Source organism: Alosa pseudoharengus, unplaced genomic scaffold, assembly GCF_046254945.1.
Source record: "Alosa pseudoharengus isolate Yale_2024_CS ecotype anadromous, Long Island Sound unplaced genomic scaffold, YU_APseudo_1.1 YU_APseudo_1.1_scf_6, whole genome shotgun sequence".
NCBI lineage: Eukaryota > Metazoa > Chordata > Actinopteri > Clupeiformes > Clupeidae > Alosa > Alosa pseudoharengus.
The window spans coordinates 39,475,876-39,495,426 of NW_027468848.1; the positions used below are offsets into that span (position 1 = coordinate 39,475,876).

Here is a 19,551-nt window from a genome sequence, read left to right on the forward strand (position 1 = left end):
TGGACACAACAGACACTCATCAGAAGACAGCAGGGTGGTTGGGGATGTATATCTTGATTCCTGAATTAAGATAGCAGGGACCAAATCCAGTCAGTGTCCTAAAGGCCAAAGTGAGAGATTTGAATTCAATTCTGGCCACTATAGGGAGCCAGTTGAGATTAACTAGGAGAGGAGCTACATGTGTCCTTTTTGGCTGATTGAAGACCAGACGTGCTGCAGCACTCTGAATCAGTTGTGACGATCTTACTAGACAAGCAGGTAGGCCAACTAACAGTGAACTACAATAGTCCAGCTTGGAGATAACCATAGCCTGTAGGCCTACAAGAAGTTGTGTGGACTCCTGTGTCAGATAAGGTCTGATCCTCTGAATTACACCGACCTCTAGTGGTAGAAAATAAATATGGGCTTTTTAGAGTTCCAACGAGTTGTCCTGAATTGTCTTTTTCGTATATCAGCCGCACCAACTATTGTAATGGGCATACCATGGATGACAAGACCGTATTATTTCTTTGAGGCATTTTATTTAATATTACCTTACCCTCGGTAGGAGCATATTTTGGGAGTCATACCACTAGAGGGACTCCGATGCCGGAGGAACGGAGCAATGCTCTCCAGATCCTCTAGAGCTCTGAATAACGGTGCGTCGACAGCTCCCCATGTCAAATTCCTTGGCTTCCAGCTAAACATTTAGGAGAACAGCTGGAAGATTGTTTGACAATAAGGTGAAGGCAGAAAAGGAATCAACGCCAATCACATCGGCTGAGGTATTTATATTTTTTAAAAAGTCGGCACTCATTAACTAGTAATTACTGATAAAGACTTTGTTTTTGGTGTGATCCTATTCCTTCGTACTAACAAAATAGGTTGGTAACGGTGGTGGCTAGCTACAACAATGATTATGGCTCAAGGAAAGCTAGCCACGCGAACAATAACCAATGGTTGCTGGCAGACAAGGCTCGCTACCAAACGTTAGCAAACGAGAAACTGTTGGTTTTAACTAGCAGCTAAACGGGTCGTCAGAAACCCTCCGTTATTTATTTTTAATAAAATTGACGTGCTTTGTTGTTGATTGTGGATGCTTTTCACAGAGTAAGATACATTGTTGATTTTAAATGATACAGTCGTATTAGCATGCTAGCTTTTGCTAAGGTTTTCAGCCTGTTTCAAACCTAGGCTATGCTTAAAATTAGTAGCAAACCAAATCCCAGTTGAATTAACGCTAACGTTAGCGAAATTGGCTAACTAGATCGGTATCCTTGATTTAGAACTGTAGGCCAGTCCACCACCAGGCTGTGGAGCGAGCGAGGGCACGCGAACAAAGCTATTATTCCACCTCGTTTTCCAGTGGTTGGTCAAAAGGCTACAGTAACTACATTTTTGTGAATAACGGGACATGGAGGAAACTCAATCGATTCATGGTATTATGGCTAACTTTGGAAGAAACATTGCAAATGAATTGACAACATTGTAACAAATGTAGGGCGGCTTGTTTTGCCCCGCTTGCTTGCCACCAGTCTCATTCAATCCATCAGCTGAGCTGTCACCTAGGACGCTTGCCTTGAAATTTCGGTTTTGTCATCACATAGGCCAGTTAACTTTGACCACAGTTGCTTATCGAACAGGAACAGGGCCCGGTCCTGTCGTTTAACATTTTCTTTTTAATTGCGAAAGTCTCATTTTAACTGTGTTTCTGACGTGTGACTAACTCCTGCATCAATCTATTCTTCACACAATGTTGGCCTCAGTATTCTTTTTCCACAGGAAATGCGGGTTCAGTTTTTTCGTTTGCGATTGTGTTCCGCGAAAGCAACTCCATTCTCACACACCTATTTATAGAGATGCAATTTTTATAATTTATTTAATATTTAAAACCTATTTTGATTTCACAGGACAGCATCTTTATCTTTGCAAAACACACACTTTGTTTTAAACATGAGCTTGTCATGTCCACTCATATTGTTACTTTTCGTACTTGGGAGTAACGAGTGCACAAAACATTTTGATTTACTTGTTTGTTGCCATTGGTGTCATGAAATAAGAGTAACTGGATGTTGTTTCAACCCTAACAATAAGGCAAGGGCGTCTGATTGTTGATAGCAGCTGCATGCAACCCTGAGGTTTGCACAAGAACAACAGCCATTGTTTGTGGTTCATGAAACCCCAGATTAAAGTGTTAGGTCAAATGCTAGCCTACTTCAGTAAAATATTTAGTTGAAGCCGTTTGGGGAAGTTTGAATGTATTATGTGGAAAGTGTGCACACCCACCCTTGAATAGCAGAGATGTAAATAGTAAAGCCCATTCTGAATGGTGATTTGTAATATCTTAATTAGTATTGACCTCGGGATCGTGGTCACATGAGGCAGCTGGTTTGTGTAGACTAGTTTTTGGTTATTTGAGACTTGTATGAATATTTCTCCGCATTGTTTGTTCACACATTTTTTGTATGACAGAATATTTAACTCAGACTCTTTCGCTATCTCCATGTCTCTCTACGTGTGTGTCTGTGTGTGTGTGTGTGTGTGTGTTTCTCTACAGATTGCTTTCTCCCGGGTGGCCAGAGGCCAGAATGCTGGCCGGACATGGACGTCCCAGAGTACCTGGATCTGGACGAGATTGACTTCAGTGATGACTTAGCTGTGAGTCAAAACTAAACGAGAGAACAGCAGCTGTAGCACATCACAGTTGAAAAGTGGATGCCTTTATTTCATGGCTCTGTATTTGTTGATGCGTTTGTTCATGACTGCAGTCACTTAAAGCCCCAGTCTGTCATAAATAAAGAGAAAAGTCAACACACGATGACTACTCATGAACCCACACAAGCAGTAATGCATGTTGTACATTCACATTGTTACAGACACATTTCCATGTGACTAGCTCATCTCTTTGCAGAGCAATGTGGTTGCATAGTTTAAGCTAAACAGGCTTATCATGTAGGCTACAAGTCATTAGTGTTATGCAGGGTTTGAAATGAGCAAAATAGAATACATTTGTGTTAATGATAAATCATTCTATGATGATTTCTAATATCCAATTTCAATAAAACAGTGACATCATGAACAACCTGTTTTAAACATTTCTCACAGTGGCTGGCTTGGGTGTATCATGTGGTTGAAGTCATGAATGTGAAACTCTGGATGTGTTTTTCCCTGTAGTACTCAGCCAAGAGCATTCCAGAGCTGTGCAGAAGGAGCGAAGGACAGAGTGAGGAAAGACAAGGTACTGCGCACCTGTGTCTCACTGGCACTGGGAGAGCTGGGGCGTACCATCCTCAGCTCTGGGAACCTTTTTGGATTGCCCACATATTTGACAAATTTGTTTTTAGAAGCCACTCCAGAGTGGAGTTCTTGGTTTTATATGAGACATGAAGAACCTCATTAATAAGTCTAGGTTTCTCCAGACATTTTATTGGAAGCATTTATGTAAAACAATAGTGTGTTTGTATTGGGGTGAGGTGGGGCTCATTGTGGTAACATAGTGGTGAAAGAGATGGAGCAGAGATAATCTTGGACCCTGATATGTGTTTGTCTTATCAGCTCCAGCCATCAATTGGAGTCGAGGTGTACCACACAATGGGGCTGGCGTCAAACCAACAGGTATCGCCGACGTCTACAGCAAGTTCCGGCCGGTCAAGCGAGTGTCGCCACTCAAACACCAGCCTGAGGTGCCGGACAGTGAGGCGGACGGCAAGGGTTTGACGCAGAATGGCGAGCGGAGCAAAGACGAGGGAAATGTGTCCAAAGTGGGCCAGGTGGCTGGGGGGGCGCCATCTGCCAGCGAGCCCCAGGGTGTGAAGCCCCGCATGGGCGTGAACGCAGGGGCCCTGCTGGGAGAGCTGGAGCATTATGACCTGGATATGGATGAGATCCTGGACGTGCCCTACATCAAGTCCAGCCAGCAGATGGCGACTCTTCCCAGGGTGGGCTCTGATCGCAGAGGGCTGGGTGGCTCGGGGTCGGTGGGGGGCGCGGGGGGCAGCGGCAGCAGCAGCAGCACTAGCGAGCGGAGCCACGGCCTGAGCCGCACCTCCACCCTGCCCCACAGCGACAGCGCCGCCGCCGGGCCTCAGCTCTGCGTCCTCTCCCCCGTCAAGTGGCCCGACATGCGCAAATCCAAATCCCTGGAGCCCGACTTCCTGCGCTCGCCTACGGGCGCCTTCCAGCCCGTGTGCCCCTCCGCTGCCACGGCGCTGCACTGCTCCTCCACACCTGATGGGGGCACTCTGGCAGTAAGCAGGCCATTTCCCGACATGCAGGCCCTGAAGGCAGGCTCAGATGCATCAGGGAGCCAGTCCATGCTGTTCCCCCTGCAAGGTGGCACCACGGGTAGGCAGGAAGCCGGGAAGGCCTGGGGGGGCTCCAGGGGCTTTGGAGAATGTGACGACGAGGCCAAGAAGAGCCAGAACATCATCAACATTGTCCGTGAGGGACAAATCTCACTGCTGGTGAGGAAACATTTGAACTAGTTCTTAAAGGTGCCCTGTTCTCTTCTCAGTTTTGAGTGTCATTGTTTGCAGTTTGCAGCAAGTGCAGTTGCATGCTCCATTAGAACAGTCCATGTTCACGGGCGTTTGCTCCACACTGACTAATGTGTTTGTGAAATGTTCTCCAGGAAGAAAGACAGAGGAATGTAGAAAATGCATCACATATTATTGCATTTCTGGATGGCAAATGATTGAAGTATTGTATATATGTGTAATATCCATAGTGTAAAGTGTGTAGCTCAGATTAGGACATTTGTCTTCTAGTCCTCTGGGGTAAACACGTGCTGTAATCGCCAGAAAAAGTTTGGAATGTCAGTGAGTAATGACATTTTAAGCGCAGAGTTTGTGTTGCCAGTCACCATAGCTTTGAGCTCATTTGCTTCGTCCTGGCCAACCATGAGCACCACTCTACTGGAGTCCGTGTTTACATTGGCCTTGGCTTTGCTGTTTTTCTTTCCCATTCGGACCAAATGCCATGTCACAATGTATTTACTCTAAGATCAGCTTTGTCAGACACCAATGCCCCATAAAGCAGTGGACAGCTGTACTCCGCTGTCCCCATCCTACACACAGAGACACATTTTGCCATCTAGCCGAGGACATGAGATAAAAAAGTGTTTGCTGTGGTTCCTACTTGTCTGCCCCTCCAGCCTCACCTTGCAGCGGACAACCTGGAGCTGATCCGAGACGAGGAGGGCAGTAACCTGCTGCACGTGTCCGCCTCGCACGGCCACGCCGACTGCCTGCAGCATCTCACCTCCCTGATGGGGGAGGACTGCCTGACGGAGCGCAACCTCGAGCAGCTGACCCCGGCTGGCCTGGCCGTGCGGGTGAGCCTGGCCTCGCACCACACAAAGCTCATTTTAACACACTAGCTTCAAAGTGCTCTTTAATTGGTCCTTTGGCATCTGATGCCTCTCGGAGCATGAAAGTGAATGCATGTATGTGCCTTTGGGAACTCTGAGTAATGGGTGAGCCTCTGTGTGGTGTGTGTGTGTGTGTGTCTGTGTGGTGTGTGTGTGTGTGTGTCTGTGTGGTGTGTGTGTGTGTAGAATGGGCACCTGGAGTGTGTGCGCTGGATGGTGAGTGAGACGGAGGCTATAGCTGAGCTGAGCTGCACACGGGACCACCCCAGCCTTATCCACTACGCTGCCCGCTATGGACAGGTAACCCAGCACCCAACACTGCAGCGTTCTCCTAGACCACCTGCACTATGATCTGCGTTGGCCTGCCATAATATAGCACAGCTACTACAGGGAGTTAGTATAGCCGCTACTGGACGCTTGTACCATTAAAAAAAACAATATACTGTACACATTGCCTATAGCACACACTGTAAACAGCCATGTTTGCAGTACAGCACAGCTTCAGGGTCTTGTAATGGGATCTAGAGACACAGATGCTGGTGAAGGGGAGGGAGGGCCGAGGGGAAACTCTGATGTCACTCTGGAGCTCTGATATCAGGACAGAGCAGGCCTACATTGCAGAGCTTTAGCTAATTAGCTGTAATGTGATGCCAGTTGTCTAACACAGGGACTGCTGTGCCAAAGGAAACATGATAAGAGTCGTGCTCACCTACAGTACAACCACACACTGCCCTGCCCTGTCCTGCCCTGCCCTGTCCTGCCCAGCCCTGTCCGGTCACCGCTCAAGGGAGCTAGACTAGCTCAGCTGTAAACCATAAAGTCATCTTATTTGTCAAATGTTAAACTACTGTCAGTTCCAGTTGAATTTCTGGTCACAACACATTTAAAATAAAATGAATACTAGAATATCTAAAGCTGGTATCTCAAATGCATTATAGGGTGGCCTTTGAGTTATTAATTTATCTATGAAACCCCTCATAAGGATTCATAGGCAATTAATAAGAAGAAATATGTATTGTACCATTATCTGTGCTCTGGTTGATCTCATTATGCTATGAGCATCATCTTTTCTAGTTTCCTCTAACTATGCTATTATTTTGTTGTTTTGTTTTTGTTTTATTTTTATTTTTTACTTTGAGGAGGAAATTTACTCTTTGAACATTTCCCCTCAGACTCCGAGTATATTTTTGTTTTTGTTGTGTGCTTCCTTCTTCGAGCTTCCTGTGCCTGGGAGCTCTTTTCCCTGAATGTGGTATTAGTCATTTGTATTTTTGTCCCTGGATGGTGTTGTTTTCCTGCTCACTCTCTGCTTGCTTGTTTGTGTGCTTGCTCAGGAGCGCATCCTGCTGTGGCTGCTGCAGTTCATGCAGGAGCAGGGCATCTCCCTGGACGAGCTGGACCAGCAGGGCAACAGCGCCGTGCACGTGGCCGCTCAGCACGGACACCTGGGCTGCATCCAGGTAGGCCGGGGCCCTCTGGGAGCCTCCCAGCGCTGGTGCCTTCCTCTCTCTTAGTCCTGACCTCAGCTTTTCGCCCGGCCTACCCACTCTGGTGCCAGACGCTGGAAAGTAGGGCTTGTTTTTCTCCACAAAGGAGGCGCTAGAAAAACAGAGACAGGATGAGAAGGCCCTCCCCGCTGTTTCCTGCTCGTGCTCCCAGGCGAAGCCCGGCTCTGGCCTGTGCACTGCTGCAGGAGCAGCTGAGTGGCGGCTGACATGCTTTTGCCACAGAATGACGCAGCACCAAAGTAATCCAGCTGTACATTTACTCAGTCCTACATTTGCAGATTAGGAGACATGTGTAACCTTGTTCTTTTAGCCATCATTTGGACAGTGCTGAAGGCTCATAGTATAACAAGTCACCAAGCAAAGGAGAGATATGGCTACTCAATTGAATAAAGCTTTTTAGATGAACTAAACTACAGATTGCGTTCACAGAGCACAGAGCTAAGTTATGGCTGCTATTTTCAGCTACAGTGGATTTCAGTTTTTATGACAGTGATCTCCTCCATATTTGTCTTAGTAGTGGCATGAAGTGTTTTTAAGATCTCTTTGTTTGTTCCTCTAGACCCTGGTGGAGTATGGCTCTAATGTAACAGTGCAGAATCAGCAGGGCGAGCGGCCTTCCCAGAGTGCCGAGCGGCAGGGCCACACCACCTGTTCCCGCTACCTCGTTGTCGTGGAGACGTGCATGTCGTTAGCCTCTCAGGTGGTGAAGCTCACCAAGCAGCTCCATGAGTAAGCCCCACCCACACCTCACCCTTCCACCAATCAGATTTGACTCCTGATCAGTACGCCATGGGTTGTCATAGCCTCAGCAGCGCAGTAAAGACAAAAAGAGCAAGACAAGAGCAAGCTAGTGAGAGGCTGAGATGAGTGAGTGGACTTGTGATTGGCACCGTTTCCCTCCTCAGGCAAACGACAGCCAGAGTGGCCTTACAGAACCAGCTGCAGCTCCTCCTGCAGCCAGCAGAGGCAGACGCACCTCACGGATCTCAGCCCCTCTCCCCAAGGTCTGCTCCTCTCCTCTCCTCTCCTCTCCTCTCTCCTCCTCTACCTTTTGCCTTATCTTGCACCTCTTTTCTCATGGCCTCCATTATCCCTATGTGTGTCTTCATCCCATTATTTACTGCTGCAAAGTCTCTGTACCTTCTCACATTACGCCATATCATTCATCATATGAACATTTGACCCCCGTAACACACTCTCCACTAATCTTGACCTGATGTGATGTTCCCCTTATTCCTCCTCCTCCTCCCCTACACCCTGTAGTCACCTGATCCCCCTGGCGGACTCCTGGCCTGAGATGACCCTGACAGCGGAGGTGTCTGGGGGAGATGGCCAGTGGGTGCTGAGGCAGCGCGGGGCCGAGTCCGAGACCATGCTGCGCAAGCTCCTCAGCGCCGAGCAGCCGGGGGGCGCTGGCGAGGGTGGGGCCCAGAGGCGCCTGGGGGTGGCAGAGCGCCGGGAGCTGAAGCTGGCGCGGCTCAAGCAGCTGATGCAGCGCTCCCTCAGCGAGTCCGACTCGGACGCGTACCCGCCCGAGGACGCCAAGCATGCCCCCGGGACGGCCCCCAGGCCAGAGCGGCCCAATCAGCTGCCCGTTGTCACGGGTGATGAGTTGCCGCCGCCCCCCGCCGCCCCTGCTGGGTTATACACGCTGACGAAGAAGCACCATCATCCTCAACTCGCTCAGGGCTCCACCACCGAGCGCAAGCTCTCCTTCGCGCTCAGGACTTCGCGATCAGTGGACGGGCCTGACCCCTCGCCCACGTCTGATCCCAGCGAGGCCGACGCCGAGGCAAACACAGATGCGGCCGGTCAAAAGGTCACCACCAGTCCCAAGAGCGCGCTCAAGTCCCCCTCGTCCCGCCGCAAGACTGCCCAAAACTTGAAGCTGCGCGTCACCTTCGACGAGCCAGTCGTCCACAAGGAGGCGCCCGAGGGCGAGAGGGGTCAAGCCGGAGGGGACAAGGCCGCCGCCGCCAGCAGCAGCAGCGGTCGCAGCTCGGAGTCTGGAGAGACGTGGAAGAGGCCGTTTGGTACGTTCCGCTCCATCATGGAGACGCTGAGCGGTAACCAGAACAGCAACAACAACAATGGCCAGTCCAGCACTGGCTCACCACAGGGGCCGACAGGCAGGAAAACAGACAGCAAAGCCGGGGCCTCGGGGCTGCCCAAGGGCCGCAGCAAGCCCAGCGCAGTCTAAGTGCCTTCCTCTGGCCAGTAGCAGCGCCTCTCAGCACCATGGCCTCTCCAGGCCCCTGTGGCTCAGTTAGCGGAGCTTTGAAGGCCACGGATGTGAAGCACAGGGAGCCTGATAACTGCAGGCCTCATAGTTATGCCACATGGGAGAAATGGCATCCAGAAGACACGAACGGCAGTAAAGACAAATGTTGAAATAAGATCTGAGCAGAAGTAAATATCACATGCTTTTGGACAATGATTCCTGTTACAACCACAATTCAAAGAGTAATCAGGACCTTTTAGATTTTTTTTAGTAATGCACTTATTTATAATTTTAATTTCAAACAAATATGCTTTTAGGAAGCACTCAAAATATATATTAGCACAAAACTGTAATCAGTGTCACTGTATATAACAAAAAAAAACATTTTGTATATCTATGATTGATTGATTTATTTTGTCAAAAACATTTATTGAAGCATTTACCATGAACCCTTCAACAACAGTCAAGAATGACTAAACTGCAAAAAGTCGAATTTTGTAAGTTGTATTATGGTTTCTTTCCTATCATTCCATGTTTGAACAATGCTAAGGATAATCTTCCATTATCAATTTTACTTTCTTGAAAAATGGATGACATGAACAATAAATAATGTCTCTTGTAACCATCTTTGGTCATGTTTTTGATAGCAAATTATTTTTCACTGTAAAGAGAAGGGCATAAAACTAAAGAGATAACCTCAAATTACTGTACATCCAGAGTTACAGCGTCAAACTGTCTTGTTTAGCCGTTTATGCTATTCATCTTCATATTTAGTAACTGAAATGGGTAGAGCAATACTTCAAATCTAAAATACAAATGTTGGCCAAAGTAGCTTCAGATTGCATTTGCACTGCACTGACTACACTGGTGTGTCTCCAGAGAGAGGAGAGCCCATATGGCTGGCTCATAACTGCATTGCTATTCTCTAACAGACTACAACTAAAGTGTTTTTGGTCCTGAGACTTGGAAATCCTGTTGCACATTCATTGATATTCTCATTTTAGCCACCTGCTCCTTTCACATCTCATGTATGAGTGTTCAGTGAAATTGGATTAAACATGGCTGAAATGGAAATATAATTGTGGGTAGCCACAGGTGATCATTGCCTGCATCCCCATGAGGACAAGAGCACGTAGAGTTCTGACAAAGGTGTCGCTATCCGTTGATGTGTGGCCATTTCAGATTTATACGAAGCATCTGAGCTACTTGTGTGCGTTATGATGCACATGTAATGCTCCCTCTCATTTGTATTTTATATGGCTCTTGTGACAGATCATCTGGAACAGCTAGACACTCGTACTAGGAGACACTTTGTGAGATTATCAGAGCTTTCTATAGGCCAGGTTTACATATCAGGATATTGAATTGTCAGTGATACAAATGGGAACAGACTGCATTGGATGAACAAAGAGGGTGTGGTGTCAAATGAGGGATAGGGCAGAATTGGAGAATGTCTCAGATTGTCAGTTCAGTTGAAATCTGAAATGTACTATGCTGTAAACATAGCACGGGGCTCATTACAAGGACAAACATGTCTGTAGTCTGTCCAATGCTGATTAAATGATCAGGGATTGTTGGTTTAAGTAAGATACCTGCCATGGAACCATCCACCCAGTGCAGTCCTGTTTCTGTGGGTGTGTGTGTGTTAATTGTTGACACTTCTGTCTTTTAGTTCAATACATTTTGCAACAAAAGTGATAATCAGTTATTTATGATTACTTGCCAATGTTATATATTTATTTATATTTAAAGGTTTACTTGTTGTGAATGAACATTATTATATGAGCCTACCTTCAAACACAGATTATGGTCAAACATGATGGATGGACCCATGCAAATTATCTAGCTACTTATTTACTTTTCTGTGAATTTTGTAGAGATCAAACTGCATTTCTTTTGACTCAAACACGTAGAAAAAAACAACACCTGGGGATGTAGCAGTGGGCTTTCAGTAAGTGAAGTTAAACTGACGAATTAGGCCTCGTTTATTGGACAACAGCTTTGAGGCAATATCCCAGGGAGTCATCCCACACCTCTGAGCATCCATGGCGGTTTAATTGGGGCTGTTGTGTGTTTGGAGAGAGAAACGTTTAGGCCTGGAGCGCCTGAGCTGCCGGCAAGCATGAAAATGGAGGAGACAGGCGCGTGATTTGACAGGGGGAGTCATCTATAGATTTTTGTGTCCATTGTTTTGGCTTATTTGTGTGTGCTTTACTCAGTCAATCAAATATAATTGACACCGCTGGGCTGTGTTGTTGCTCGGATGACAGCAGTTAATGCCAGAGGAAGGGGAAAAAGATAAAAGAAAAAGAAAAAAGAAGCAGGAAAGTTCTCCCTGTGAGGGATGGGGAAAGGTTTCTGCCAAAGCCGTGACAGTTGTTCAGCCCTCAACAGCATTAATTGATGTAATGGTAGCAATGATGGAGATGGAGCAACAAGCAACATTTCAATATGATTCTAATTAGACCTACCCCGAGTTCTGCCGTGCATTGCCAAGCAACCTGATCATGGTCCACTGCAGAAAATGCTTGTAGCCTAATGTGCTTCCCCATGCTTAATAGCGATTATTTTGACAAATTATGCAGACACGAGCATTGTCCAGGTGTTCCTGTTTTACTCTGAAGAATGGTGACTTGATCACTGAAATCATAATGGCTAAGATAGTTTTCACTTTAATCGTCAATGGTCCTCTTGGTTTAAATCATTTGAGAGGCCATCACAAGTCTTGCTGATCTTCTTGGCCTGACTGGCGGTTTCGTTTGTGAATGAAGATCGTTATAACGTTTATTACCAGCAGAGAGCAGCGTTGCTGTACTAAAGGGTGCAATCTAAGGGTTAGTGAAAACTTTCTAAATGCTGAAAATTCTTTTAGAACAAATGCAAAGGATGTGTGGTTAGACTACATAACCTTGAGGTTGAATGAAGAATATAACCTACAGGCTATTTACACAAGGCATCAACGGAAAAACATTTATGTCTCTTGAAGACATGCTCTCATGATGAGCCAAATGATATGGCTATGGCTATAAGAGAAGTAGGCTATGGACATTATTTGTGTGGGTCTATTTGTTTGTCCGCAGACTTTTTGGAGAGGAGGAGTATCTGTAAAATATAATGGGCTGATGGACTGAAATTTCAGGTATACTGTTGCAGACACTGTATAGGCCTAGGCAACCAACCACATGTTTGGATCATGGAACCAGCCATGATCAACACCCACTCTAAGACATACAGTATAAAATATGTTCTATTAGAAGGACGTCGTTTCAGTTTCATTACGCTTTATTGCATTTAACAGAGAACTATTTGAATTACTGATAAATTGGGGGGGGGGGGGGGAAGCCCACACCTATGTACACAATGAAAACAAAATGTAGCTTACAAAAGCCAACAGTATGAAATATTTGGGCAGTGAAGGAGGCTGCACAACGCACACGCCATATTTGGCCTTCAGCGCCAGTGTTTCAGAGGCATTTGCTAAAAGACTATATGTCGTACCATTCAACTTACATCATGTACATTTTATTTATGTAAGACTTTAAATCATATGTCATTTTTTTAAATGGATCGAGAATTCAAAATAAACAGAAATTTGAAGCTCTGAAAATGATAGCATGCTTTGGATGTCCAAATTCTGTTCTTTGTTTTATTTCTTTCTCTCTTTTTTGCTCTTCATCCATCCAGTCCGTTAGTGCAGAACACGCTCATTTGGCTAGTACAGGTGTAATTGGTGTTGAATGAAGCAGTACTATTTAATTCCGAACTTACCGAGCTATGAATAGTGTATGCATCAAACAGCATTATCTGTTTATAACAACAACAACAACAACATCAACAATAGATAAATGACTTGTCTACAAATACCAAATCTGCCCATGTTTTTGTGTGCTGGCAGGGTCATATCAAAGATAATATTATACGTCCAGAAATATGGGAGAAAAGTGGGAGGGAAAAAAACATCCTCAGTAAACCCTCCAATTCCCACTCAGGGTCTCAGTCAGTCTATTGTGTAGACAAGTCGAGCGCGGCTCCTGTCTCGCACATGGCCAACCTCTGACCCAGCTGTCAGTGAGCCTGCCCTGAAAAATACTTTAAGAGACAGCTGGCAGGTATCATTCCGGCGCCTGCTAAAAAACCTCACACATCTTTATATATTTCCACCTCCAAAAACACAGGTCCCTGGAAGAGAATCCAGTCGCTCTGAATTAATATCACCTGTTGGGGAAAGCCAAATGTCAAAAGCATCGCACATAGTCATGTTTACTGCCTTGTAACTGACCAAAAAGATTGTCTTTCAATAATGTAGTTCTGCTTCAGCAGAGAAGCACGGGCATGGGACATGTACAGTGTGTACCTAAAGCAATAACATTGACTTGCAGGTCCTTGATAGAATGTTACGATAGTTATAAATAAATAGGTAAAACCTGCTATTGACATCAGTTCAATTAGTTTCATCTGCACCACAGTACCCTCTCATGAACTTGCAATCCATGGATGATGCTGATAAAAATGCACAAACTGATCAAAAATGAGCAAAATAATATTTATATATATTTTAAAAATACATCTGTGGTGAGTTTTAAACATTTGTCCAGAGTTCTTTCTGAAGACACTAAATTGGGATGTATCCTAGTGATTGGAAGGAGATTTGGTAACACTTTACTTAGAGAGTCTGCTCACAGAGACTTAACAGTCGAGTTCAGTACGTAAAATTGTTGTTGAATAATTATTGAAAATTACCTTCACCAAATACAACCCCTAACCTTATCCATAACCATAAAATGTCAACAGATCGTTTGTTGATGATCTGGGCATTTGTATAGATCATTTGAAGATGGACTATCCAAGTAAAGTGTGACCAGAGATTTATAGGGGGGTTTCCAGTATCAACAGATAGGCTATTTACAGTAGGTTAATAAATAGGCTATAAGGTACATTCACTTAATATTCATTGTAGCCTCAAGCCGCGAACTGTCCTTTTGGTCCTAAATGGTTAGGTTGTTCTTGGAAAAACAGCATATCATAGCAAAAATGTTGGCTTTGCTGCATTTGATCTGTTTCAAACAAGCCTCTGTGTCCTGCTCAACTAAAATGTGTGTGTGTGTGTGTGTGTGTGTGTGTGTGTGTGTGTGTGTCCTGTGTGCATGTCCTGTGTGTGGTGTCATTCTGTAACCTTGTCTTGAGAAAGCGCTGTGAAGAAAAACATCAGCACTCCTCCAAGCCAAATATTTGGGTATTGAAATAAAGCTGTAAGAATGTAATTTCTGCCTCCTCGTCTTTCTCCCTCTCTCAGTTCACCCATGGGAAACACAAAACCAAAACAGCTGCCAACATCAAGAATCAGTGCTGTGGACACATTTGTCTGTTCAACACTCCTTCTCTCTATTCTGGGATGCTGGTCTCAGCTCTAGAAAAATATCAGCTCAAGACACTCTTTGCAGTCACAAACAATACAGTTTGGCTTTGACACTGGCGCATTTGAGAGTAGCCTAGATGATGTCTGTCAGCACAAAACGGACTGGTTCATTTTAAAAAGGCAGGCTGTATTGCATATTTTATTGTTGGGAAAAGTTAGATTCTGATGTACACATGCTAAAAAATAGATAAGAATAAATAAGAAATCTTGTGAATACGTATCCTGTATCAGCTCTATCTATTGTCTATCATATGATCTGTTACAATCTGTAATAGAAACCGCTCAAGCATTTTACTGTCCCTGACTTTTACTGACTGGCATAGCTCTGCCTTCAGAAAGGAAGAGACAGAAGCAATGTAGCAACGAGACACAGTGAAATGTTAATGACATTCAGTGAACGATTTGCAGGAGGAGAATAAGCAAACAATAACAAAGCTGAACTGATCTTAACGTTTGAGGTGACAGACGATGGGCAATGAGTGAATCCCTGTAGGTCTGACTGCAGCTTAAGAGTCTCTAAAAAACATATCATCTTGGAATCATAACAGCAACTTTGAGTACAAGAAAAATACTTGCCAAATAAACACGTTTTACCAGGTATTGCATGGCCTGTGAATCATATACATTTTTTTCTGAATAAAAAGATGACAAAGGTGAGGTGCTCCAGGAAGTAGGGCCAGGGGAGGGCCGATGGAGAGGAAATGGAACACAAAGCCATGCTGGTGGCAAAAGGAGATTCCTCAGAACCAACAAGCTTGTCCCTGTAAAATGTGGAATAATCGTCTATTAGCTTATCTACTTACCCACTATCACATTTCCAATAAACCAGGAATGAAGGAATTGACCGACACATTACACTTTGATAAATGTGTATTGATGTAGTCAGGAAGTATGCATTCATGATCAGCTCTCTTTTATTTTTCTGTATGGCTTCATGTGGCAGCAATCCTTCCTCTTATGCATCTGTAAAATAAGCCTTTGATCCTCCCCTCCCCAGTTGAACACAAAGTCAATGTCAAGTAAGCCGAAATTATGTCAATAAAGGACACCATCGTTTTGTACACTGTACACTGTCTCAAAAATGGCACAGTACTGGATGGAGCAGGAGGAACGTATAGCTCAGGTACACCCTCATTACTCAACCTCTGATGGCCTTACCTTCACCTCAAATATTCTGGCATTGCTGTTTGTAGGCCTTTTGTGTTTATTTATTGGAATGCAACGGTTCCTTTAACCTTTTCCATTGATCTCTGAGTGTCTCCCATTAAGTCTCCCATGTCAGTCCGCTGGGAGAGAAATAACCAGTCCGACCGCTGGCAGCCAGCAGCCACTCCGCATCCACCCCCCCCCCCCAATCGTCCCCCAGGGAGAGGCAGTGGCACCAGCGCCATCATTTAGGTCTGTGTTCCGCTATCCACCTTATTTGTTGTAAACAGCACCTCATTACGCCTCAGCAGACAAGCGTGGTGGCGTTATGGCTCAATGCTTCTGCTTGGCTCGTTTGCAATTCTGTGGTGGGGTGGCAGTGTGTGTGTGTGTGTGTGTGTGTGTGTGTGTGTGTGTGTGTGAGCAAGACGGGGGATGTCCCGGGGGTGGGGGGTCTGGAGTTGTCGCAGACCGTCAAGGGGTTCTGGTGGTTTGGGGATAGTGGGGTAGGGGAGGGAGGGGGGGCAGAGTTTCCGTTAGAGGCCTTTAAAACAATCGCTCTCCCTCGTCCTGTTACATCCTTGGCAAATGGCTTTTACTGCTGACATTTCGTTAGAGACAAGACAGATGGGGGTCCCGAGTTTTCTTTAAATCACCCCCTGGCCAGTAAGGAGCAATTCATCCTGCTCAATTTTATACATCCTAAAGAGGACTAACAGCTTTGGGTGCTGCCGCTTATTTTGTTTGACATCATTGGAAACATTTCTCTCTTTCTTTTCATCTCTCTATTTCTCATTTTGCCTTCCTCTGGTACTCTCTGTTTCTTTCTTTCTGTCTCTCCTGGTTTCTCTCCTTTTTCTCTCTTTCTTGTGCCGCACTCTCTTTCTCACAGTGTATACGTAAGCATCTTTTTTATCTTCCTGCTTTACTCTCTCTCACTTTCTCTCTCTCTCTTTCCCACTGTCAATAGAAAATGCCCACATTTTTGTTTTTATCAGGATCACTTGATTTTGTCCAGACATTGGCTAGGCAGTGAACATATCCCTTCTAGTCGCCAAATGATCTCACGTGTTGATGTAACAAGTATGGGTGTTCTCCTGTCCCCAGTGCTTCAAAGTGTGATAAATGATGTCGTTGTTGAATCAAAGCAAGTTCCTTAGCTACATCAACCAGTCATACTGTTTAGTATCAGTTTCATTAAGCCATGTAAGAAAATGTACAGTGTACTCCATGTATAGCGAAGGTGCTTCTGATGATGTGACTTTGTGATTAATTCCCTGTCTTTTAAGTTATACTTAAGGCCAGATCCTTTACGGGTCAGTCACAGCAAGACTGGAATGATGAATGGACCTACATCTTCCAGCAAGATATATTTGGAGAGTGGGAGTTCACTGCACAACTAAAATAACTAATTATGACTTATTATTCCAGACAGACCATGAAATGGATAATCGCCATCCATTGAGAACAAACAATACTGAATCATTCATTTTCTTTTTTCTGCTGTTCATTTCTCTTCCTTCTTAGTTTTCTTCTTCCTCTCTTCCTCTACCTCTCTTTTCTCCTTATTCTCATCCTCCTCTTGCTCGCTCTCTCTGTCTCTATCCCAGCTCTGCCCTCTCTCTCTCTCTCTTTCTCACTTCCTTTTCTCTGCTCTGTGAGTGACCTTTTAAAGAGCGGAATGAAAGAGCGAGCCCTCTGTGAAGTCACTCTAGCAGCATATCTCACTGAGAGGCTAGCTGCTCACGCTTGATTGACTAGCAAGTGTTCCCATCCAGTGCATGACACATGCGTAACATGCACACAGTGTGGTGGACAGTGAGGGACTCCAGTCAAGACTTACACAACCAGAGATGTGCATTATTGTTTGCAGTGGTAATGATTGGTGTTAATCACATAAATCTGACGGGTGTGATGAAGGATGACTAATGAAGCAGTGCAGTATCAGTGCTGAAACGTCTGAAAGAGCCCAGTGATTGATCCTTGGAACAAATTAGCCCTTTAACGGAAAGCCTGATCATAATAAACTAACAAATGTATCTCATGAGAATTGACCAATAATCACTCATAAACATGGCATCTGACAGGCAACCCATTTCTTCATGTGAGCTGATGAACACAGTTTGACGCTCAACAAGTGCTGGTTAAAACTCTACCATGCAAAGAGGAAACCATATTTAGACATGATCAAGAAATGTGGCTGTCTTATTTGACTGGGCCTGAGTTCATTTAAGATGGACTGAGGTGAAGTGAAAAACTGTCCTGTAGACCAATTCAGATTTGTAATTCTTTTGTTAAATCGTGGGTTCCACATCCTTCGAGCTAAAGAGGAGAGACAAAGTGCACAGTTCAAAAGCCAGCAGTCCACTGGTAACACCTGCATCTGGAACACATCTGGAAAGGCAAGAATGGGACAACATTGAATTCTCAAAAGTCCAGCAACTGGTCTCAGTTCCCAAATGTTTAGAGATTGTTTTTAAAAAAAGAGATGCAACACAATGGTAAGCACACCCATGTCCAGCATTTTAAAAATGTTTTGCCAGTATCAAATTCAAAAAGAACATATTTTCCAAAACAATAATAATATTTCTCTTTATCTCTAGAATTTAAGTGTTGTCTTTGCATTATATTCTTAATTAAATATATGGTTTGCAAAATAGCATTCTATTCGAAACAGGGTTGTATACATATACACATACTATGTCAGCTAATACCTATTTCTTTAAGAATAAGGTTGATATAAAACTGGTTTTATTAAAAAGTTTTCATATGTCCCCATGACAAAAACAGCACTATCACTGGATTCTGAGCTAGTAACTGCTCAGTTTAGTGCCATTTTTCTTTCTGACCCAAGCACTGAGTGCATCAGATAAGATGGAAGTACTACTGTGCAGCACATATATTACAAAAACATTTTAAACAGAAGCAAAAAACTCAGCCAAGCCCATCATCAGCAGAGTAAAGTCTGATGGTGTTCGAGTGTGTCCAGGAAAGGATCAGACAAAGGAGGTGCATCTCACAGGTGTCAGGCAGAGGAGGGGCATCTCACAGGGGTCAGACAGAGGAGGTGCATCTCAGAGGTTTGGATGGAACTCAAGAAAACAATGGTCAATCTGAGGTTAGATGAAATCCAATGGTCCATCTGAGGTTAGATGAAATCCAATGGTCCATCTGAGGTTAGATGAAATCCAGTTTAAAGGTATCTGGAGTGCCAGGTGTCAATCAAGAGCTGCACATGTCTACTACATCACATAGCATATGATGGATAAAAAATAGCAATAGTCATTGCATTATTCTTTTAAAATAATTGTACTCAATTGTGTCAAATGTGATCTAATTCTTTTTTTTTTAAATATTTTTTTGGGCTTTTTATGCCTTTAATTGGATAGGACAGTGGAGATTGACAGGAAGTGAGTGGGAGAGAGAGTCAGGGTGGGATCCGGAAAGGACCACGGGGCGGGAATCGAACCCGGGTCGCCGGCGTACGGTGCAGGTGCCCCAGCCAGTTGCGCCACGGCTGGGGCCAAATGTGATCTAATTCTAATCCTAAATTACTGAAAGTGATGAGGACTGAGTCATCAGTGATGTTTTACATTCATGATTTCTGATTGCACAAATGTATGAGAATTTTCACAACACACACACACACACACACACACACACACACACACACACACACACACACACACACACACACAGTTCAACATGTTCACAGCTGCATTCATGTGTTTATTTCGTTTGAATTACTTTGCCATTGACATTATCAGAAACATAATCAATGTAAATGTAAATCAGCTTTATTTTACCCATCCGGTAGTGTACAACACACCCACACACACAGTGTACACCCATTTAAACACACACACACCCACACACACTCAGAGCAGTGAGCATACTAGGAGCACACATACAG

General features: G+C 44.7%; 1 protein-coding gene across 1 annotated transcript; it reads left to right on the top strand.

Moving 5' to 3' along the window:
* Nucleotides 1–664: 664 nt before the first annotated feature.
* Nucleotides 665–9,562, top strand: sncaip (synuclein, alpha interacting protein). Its single transcript, XM_076270304.1, has 10 exons — nt 665–764; nt 2,537–2,637; nt 3,154–3,217; nt 3,535–4,442; nt 5,132–5,311; nt 5,534–5,647; nt 6,682–6,807; nt 7,415–7,584; nt 7,761–7,859; nt 8,119–9,562. The coding sequence occupies exons 2-10, from the start codon at nt 2,581–2,583 to the stop codon at nt 9,053–9,055; spliced, it is 2,655 nt and encodes an 884-aa protein (XP_076126419.1). The 5' UTR covers nt 665–764; nt 2,537–2,580; the 3' UTR covers nt 9,056–9,562.
* Nucleotides 9,563–19,551: the final 9,989 nt, after the last annotated feature.

Coding starts and splice junctions, on each gene's coding strand:
- sncaip (XM_076270304.1), top strand. CDS start 2,581: ATGGACGTCCCAGAGTACCTGGATCTGGACGAGATTGACTTCAGTGAT. Junction 5,312..5,533: donor CGGCTGGCCTGGCCGTGCGG/GTGAGCCTGGCC, acceptor GTGTGTGTGTAG/AATGGGCACCTGGAGTGTGT. Junction 7,585..7,760: donor CTCACCAAGCAGCTCCATGA/GTAAGCCCCACC, acceptor TTCCCTCCTCAG/GCAAACGACAGCCAGAGTGG.